Raw genomic sequence first — 7,967 nt, forward strand, 5'->3', positions numbered from 1 at the left:
CCATTTTACAGGGATTCCCACCACACAGCTGTCCCTAAATTAAGAGACAGGAAGAGCTTCTTCACAATACATTCCAGGAATAAAAATGCCACCCTGACCCTGTGCCTTTGTGGAACTGGGAACTCCTTGATCCTATTAGCATTTTGATGAGACTGGCAGTATGAGTGAAAAAAAAAGAAGGATAGGAGGTGTGTGTGAAAGAAAGGAGGCTGGGGGGTACTACTGATTGTCTTTGTCTTGAACTGATTTAGCTCTGCAGGTAGTCAGTGGAGAGGTCAGATGGAGATAGGGTGAAAGGGGTGGAGTCATACTAGGTATAGGGAATATTTAAATGACCCGTGGGGATGGCTTTAAATGTCTCAAGAGAAGAGAACCTTCAGACACACTACACTGGGAGACACATCTGTAACAGATCACCCGTGGATAGGTGATCATCTCAAGAGCTGGACCCAGGATCACAATTTTGTTCACAATAGTATGCTAAACAGAGTCAAGTTGGAAATGAAAGAGCCCATGGATTGGAATTCTCTGTACCCAGAGACTGAGGTAAGATGCCCCTCTGCATGTTCATATAACTGTTGACTTTTCTAGTAAAATTAGATATCAGGGCACATTTGTGCCCTGATATCTTTATCAACTGAGTAAATTACAAAGAAAATAAGTAACCAGAGTGTACTCCATCTTTCATACTAGCATAGCTTAGAATTCTTTTCTGATATTGATAATGTTTGGAGGACAGTCCAAAGAAGATAAAGAGTTTTGTGGGTAGGAAGTTGATGGGACACTGGCAAGATATAGGTAACTGTACAATGTTCTAATAAACCAGGTATTTTGGTCTAACAAGTAATACAGGAAAGCATTACATGTCTTGAAGTCCACTTTTGGCGCAACAGCAAAGAAATGATCTTCAGTTGTTAGTAATGAAAATCACATACTTGTTCGTACTAAATTACACATAATTTCATTGGAATACACAAAACATTGTCTGTCAGTCTGAGGTCTTTTATTTACAATCAATTAACTCTTATTGTTATTCAATGGTAATATGCATAATGGACACCAACAAATCAGCTGGACTGTGAAATAAAAGAATTGAGAGGAAGTATTTCCTTCTGAATACTGTAATCCTTTTATGTACATTAGTTTCAGCAGGAAGGGGGCAGGATGCATTGTATAATTATGTTAAATATCTATACATCACTGACCGAAAGTGTTGACAATTACAATATGTTATTTTTTTAAGTAGCCCTATCAACTTCACTTTATGTCATTTAAAACATATTGTTATTTTTAAGTAGCTTCAATTCACTTAATATTTTGTTAAATATACCCCCAAAAAATATTAACACAATTAAATAAAAGTAATGAAAACAAGTATACGTACATTTTGCAACATGTTTTACTGTTAGGAAAGTTTTAATAGGATAAGTGGTTTAGTAAAAAAATGTATTAAATGCAAAATATATTTTCTTGTAATTTTTTCAGCTAAGCAAAAATGACAATTAATGAAATTATCTAACAAATCTCTCTTTTTAGGTATATTCTGGGATACACTGCATGAATACCGGTCTGCCCAACAGCTCATTCTTGTCTAGTGATGTTTCCACAGTACCTCCAAGCATGGCATTTATGAATAGTGGCATCCCTGGGCCTGTCAACAGCATCCAAACCAATTTAGGTTCACTTGGTCCAATGACCCAGAGTATGGGAGCTCCATTAGCTCCACCAGTTTCTTCTTCAACATATCCATTAGGTTACTGCCAAGGAGAGTCTGAATTTCAGAGGGATCCTCGTACTTATCGCAGGAATTACTCTCATGCCAAACCTCCATACTCCTACATCTCTCTTATTACTATGGCCATCCAGCAATCTCCGAACAAGATGATGACTTTGAATGAGATCTATCAGTGGATCATTGATCTGTTCCCTTACTACAGACAGAACCAGCAGCGATGGCAGAATTCCATACGCCACTCTCTTTCATTTAATGATTGTTTTGTTAAGGTCCCGCGATCACCAGAAAAGCCAGGAAAAGGCTCCTACTGGACTCTGCACCCAGATTCTGGCAATATGTTTGAGAACGGATGCTACCTTAGAAGACAGAAGAGGTTCAAATGTGAAAAGATGAGGTCTAGTGATGGAGAGAAAAAATCCAACAAGACTGGAGAAGACCAAGGGGGGAGCTTAAGGGAAAATGGATATGATGAATGTTCATCTTCACAGTCACCAAAAACTGTAGGCAACAATGGGGAAATGGATTCAACAGTGCCTAACATTCCTCAGTCAACAGGAGCTTCTCCAGCGGCTGTTAGCCCAACATCTGAACAAGTGGGATCAACATCCCAGCTAATATACCCTCTGAGTCTCTCTGGTGAGGGTTACCTTGGGCTTGTTGGAGAAGATACTCAGTTAAAGCATGATCCATTCTCTGGCAGGCATCCTTTCTCAATCACCCAGTTGATGTCTTCAGAACAGGACCAGTCCTACTCCTCTAAAATGGACATGTGTCTCACCAATGACCACCTTGTCCATTACCCTAATTATAGCCCTGACTATCACAATATGACAGTCAAAAATGGACTGGAAATGCCATCATCTTCCAATGATAACAACTATTATGCTAACATGTACTCCAGACCCATTTTAAGCTCCCTGTAAACCTTTCTGTCAGATTATCTGGACATTTCATGTTACACACAACATCATAAATATCTGCTGCTACACATTCCAAGCCCTGGTTCTTTGACGTACTGGAAACATTCCTAAGATGCAATGATACAGACTCTCAACCAATAATTTAAATATTTCTGTGTGAAAAGTGTAAAAAAATATATTTATATTTTTAGATTTGTTAATGACACTGCCCCAATGAACCAGGAATCATTAATCCATGAATATGTGTATTTGCCAAAGGGACTCTTAATCTCTCTACTACTGCTGTTTGTCACAGTGAAAAATCTGTGAAATCTGAATTATTTTTATTTCTGTGCTTTACATGGGTTAAAGTCTTGTTTGGGGCAGTGTTTTTGTGATTACATTTATGATTATGAATTTAAAGGACAAGTGACAGAATTGTAAATCTTCTGTGAGCAAGAAAATAAATTGGAATTTCTGATAAGGCATGTTAAACTGTTGTAGTTTGACAGCTCAGCGGTCTATTAAAAAGGTTAATTTCAGGTGCATAAAATGGTGTTTGCAATAAATGTCTTTAAATATGTATATAGCTTTTTTTTTGCTTGTTTATATATTTTAAACCTGTGTATCTTTTTTTTTTATCAAATGTAAGAAAACTCTCTTAATCTGCTGTACATTGCATAATACCTGCTCATTGCTTTCTTTGGTATCGATGAATATTAATATATAAATTTTCTTTTAATTAAAATGTTGGTGAATTGTGTCTTTATTAAAAAAAACATGGGTAAAATAGATGTAACAAAGGTGACAGGGCTAACCTGATCATACATGAAGGGTAACATGAAGGATCACATAGCATAGATATAACTCTGACCAGGATTGGAATTAAATTAAATCACAACTCAGTAAACTTTTTCATAAAACTTTACAGGTATTCATCTACTAAATCAGTATAAGCTGCTTCACAATGTTTACAGGTATTCATCTCTCATGCTATTAATAAGTGTAACATTTTTTTTTTTTTGTTAGTGAATCTACAATACGTACTGTATCAGTAACATTGGACTTTCTTTGTTTAAAATGTTGCATTGTATTTATCTAGATGTCAACTGTATTTTTAGTCACTTTTTCTTTTTTTGTTGTAGTTTGTTTACTTTTTTTTTTTGTGTCATTTAAAAAAAAAAGAAATAAATAGTATATAAAAAAAAATAAGTGTAACATAGCAATCTAGAACATTACCCAGTATTGTTAAATTCTATTAAAAATAAAAAAAAATTATATTTTAAAAGCCCCCAGAATCCTACTATGTTCACATTGTTACAATGTACATTGTGCTTTTTTGTTCTCTACACATGGGATTTTCTTCTTTTGTTATATAAGCAGTCTTTGTATCTGTAAACTGCTCTAGCGGATGGTTACCAATCCTTGTAACTGTTGCTCCTTATAGCTACCATAGCAACGGGTTTAATTAACCTTCTTTTTTTCATGGGTTTCTACCCTAGTAACAAACATGCCTTGTACTGTCCTCTCACCCACCTGTGAGATTTTATTTAGGGTCAGGGCAAACAAGGAGTTTAAACAGGTGTGTGTGCATCTGGAGGTAACACTTCGATGGCCACATAATCCTTTAGGGCAAACACTGCGATATTATAATTACTTTAAAGCATGTTCTATGAAATAGTAATGGCATTGCGCTAATTTTGTAATAAATTTACTTCAAATATACAATTAAGTAATTTAAAAATACTTACTAGGCAGGGTTTCCTATTATACCCCTAATGGTGCTCTACAACAGCTGCCATTGCTCCCATTGCCGCACCATCGTGCATACATACTTTTAAGGAAGATATAAGGAAAGACATGCAGGAAAGATGAATACTATAAATGCCGGGGAACCTACTGTAGCGTCACTCGATAAGTAAATGTGTATGTTCTTCAAGAATATGTAGTTTATACTTTAAGTACCGATCTATTGTTTTTTTAAGTTAAACTACACACAGATACCTAGTTTAAGGTATTATTATTTCCCCGCAAATTCCAAACTAAATAGTAAAAGTAAGTTAAACTGAATAATGTTTTTTAAAGCCCTCATCCTCCTTAGTAAATTTATCGAATTGATGGGGCTTATATACACGTAGATTTCACATGCAGCCCATGAAGGTCACAGTACACATTATAGCTCCAGGTAGGCCAACCTTCGGGGGGGATGTATGTGTTACTGTGCATAAGCTCGGCCCCCGATTCACTGGGGGGGGTTAACTGCGCATACACGTGTCCCCAGACACTGGAGAATGCTATCAGGACTCCGGGATTGTAGTCTTGAATCCTGCTGTCCTGCCAAATAGAGAGGTAAAATCAGGGCTGTCTCACGCAAACTGGGACAGTTGGGAGGCAAGCCTACACATTCAGTGTATTGTGAACCATGCCCAATATGATCATTTGCCACTTTGCACTGTATAATATTTGCATGTGATAGCATCAGGTAACATAATTTTACATTCCTTTAGTGCTATTTAAGTAAGTGTAACAATTTTCTTAAATCATATTAATTAGGATTCTCTTTGATAAGGTGTTTTCGCCTGTTTAGTAATTATTGGGATAGTCAGATGTGGCCTTTTGTTCGTTTTCTGCACTTTGAACTGGGTCAGGCTACCTAGGGACATCTCTAACCTTAGATCCTGTTTATTTTGAAAGGGGACAATTCCCCCTGCTGGGTTCCTTGTACCACATAGTATCTTAAAAGCAATGGCACAAATAACTATGTCCACTCCCGTGTACCATCATTTTATCCTGTTGGTACTTGAAAACTTTTTAAGGGACTGCAGTAATTATATGATTCATCCTCATTGACCAGCTTACTGAAATATGAATGTTATTTGGCAAAGCGTGCTGGATTCCACAGTACATCTGCCAGCTCCTTGGTGTTTCAGGTTTATTGGTAACATATGCTTTAACTGTTAGTGAGTGTACCTATAGTTGATATTAATTATTGTTTAATATTATCTGAATTCTTTTGAATAGAATCCATTTTCAACGTAATAAGATTATTCAAAACACTTATTTGCACCACAATTTTTCATTCCTTTAAGCCATTACAGTATACATAAAATCTCTCAGTTAATTCACTATATTGACAATGGTATTGGTATTGGGTTAATTCAGTTTATGCAACAAATTAACTGTATCAAGTTCTCCAATGACACGTACTTACGTTTTGAGTGGACATTCATTGGCACCCATTGAGATGCAGGCAGAATCATAGCAGAACGTAGAAGGTTAGAGGCTATAAACCTATAAACGTAGGGTCACACGAGCTGCCACTTTGGTAAATAAACATTATATTAATAAAAATTGATATTGTAGATCTAAGCCCAATGAAAATGAAGAAGAAGAGATTGATGATGTCCTGAAAGCTTATGTGACGGTACATCTTTTTCTAAGTTGGTCCAATAAAAAGTTATCAACTTCAATTAAAGACTCAATAAACATCATATAAATTATGGACTACACAGTCTTAATAGGGTTTAATTAACTTTTAATTCTGTGTAAAACGAGGACTGGATAAGAGTTACAAGGATTAATCAATTGTGTAAAATGTATTCAAAATGTATATAGTAGTGTTTATGATTGGCCTTTAAAGTAGCCTCTAAACAAAGGAGGCATAAGCAAGACCTCTGATGTATATGTGTAATTATAATATTAATTAAAATGCCCCTATGCGTTAGGTTACTGAGTGAGGTCAGAAATCAATCCAGAGGAAGAACTAGAACATAATTGCTAAAACTATATATGGCATATACTTGACTTAAACTTTCATCCTTTTCCAAAAAAATGCCACAGATCCAAAACAATATGTAATGGTGGGAACTTGGTCCTTTGTGATAATGAGCAAAGACCTCGTACAATGCCAGTTCACTAGGGGGGTAGAGATTACATGCACCGTCATACCACTAAGACAGATATATTGGATAATAACAATTAGGCATTAATACAGACAGAGGAAAATATCTTGCTGTTCGGGGATTTTGTTACAATGGATAGGCAGGGCATGTGGGAGGAGAGTAGAGAGCATACAAATCTGCTTACAATGGCCCCTGCTAATCTCTCCTTTTGTAAGGTAATTAGTGCAGCTCATATTGTGAAAGGTTCAGTATGTGTGACCCCATTGGAACATTGTAACTCATTATCCTGTCTGATTTACAGGGTAAGAATAGATTGTGCACCGAGGAAAACATAGGCCCTTATGCATCAGAAGGACGTATCTGGGACGTTCTACTCATGCACACGCACACAAACTGCAAATGCAGATAATAACAAACATAGCTCGGCAACCGCTGTGTCTTACCATAGCATCAACTGACTAGATAAGTGTGAGAAGTGGTATGGTAAGAACGCACTTCAGTCAGTAGATATGTTTCAGATATACTGCAGGCTTGCATTCGGTAGGACGTTATAATAAAGGGAGAAAACTCATTCTACTGAAACCTAAAGATCAGTAAGTGTTAAGAAAACCCCCAAAACACGTACACACATCTTATAACACACACCAGAGACCCAGAATTTTTTCTTAAACATCCGATGTTACCCAAAATATGCAGTAAATGTTAAGTGTTGGTTGCTTCATGTTATTTATTTATTTACTGAGGCATATAACACTGTATATGCTGCCATATGTGCCTGCTTAGTGCTTGTTAGTTATCAATGGCATGTTACAATATGTTACGGACATTAAACCGTTGTGCATGATGGTGCCATAGCACACCCCATCTCAGCCATGCCTTTACAAACTACCTCCACTGGAGGTGAAGCTTTTTGAGGGGTCTCTAGTAAGCCCCTGTTCTCATATGAGTGGGATATTTTTCCCTGGCCCTGTAAATCACAGGTTGTCAGAGAAGTACAGGAAGTAATGCAAGCTGATATGCACAACAGGTCTACTGAGCCACTGCTTCCATACTCTGACATATGCATTGGACCAGTGAATGCTATCATCCATGGTTGGTACATGTTGGATGGTAGGGTGGCAGGAAGAAGAACAATACAAATGGAACCGGACATAGTTGCCTCGGGCCTTAAACTTTCCAATGATGGTCCTGGCCACTGACATCTTCCACAACACTCCTAAAGTGACTGGAATATGTAAAATACAGCCATATGCATAATCTTTACTAGTCTGGTGTTCATCTTTTTTGAGAGCTCAAACCACTTTTGTGTGTGTTTCAACTTTAGTAAACATAGTTTTTATTTAATATAAAGGTATTATATTTTTATTCGAAATGATTTATTCATTTTCACAAATGGCTATTGATAGGTCGCAACTGTTTTGAAAGTCCCCA

At 36.7% G+C, this 7,967-nt stretch overlaps 1 protein-coding gene across 1 annotated transcript; it reads left to right on the forward strand.

Annotated features, from left to right (window-relative positions):
* Positions 1-477: 477 nt before the first annotated feature.
* LOC149298545 (forkhead box protein A4-like) lies at positions 478-2,658 on the forward strand. The gene is made up of 2 exons (XM_089487403.1): positions 478-546; positions 1,537-2,658. Exons 1-2 carry the CDS (start codon positions 478-480, stop codon positions 2,656-2,658), a joined length of 1,191 nt encoding a protein of 396 aa, XP_089343529.1.
* Positions 2,659-7,967: the final 5,309 nt, after the last annotated feature.

The sequence above is a fragment of the Sceloporus occidentalis genome, unplaced genomic scaffold, assembly GCF_023333645.1.
Source record: "Sceloporus occidentalis isolate IW3139 unplaced genomic scaffold, rSceOcc1.0.p SCAF_32, whole genome shotgun sequence".
Lineage (NCBI taxonomy): Eukaryota > Metazoa > Chordata > Lepidosauria > Squamata > Phrynosomatidae > Sceloporus > Sceloporus occidentalis.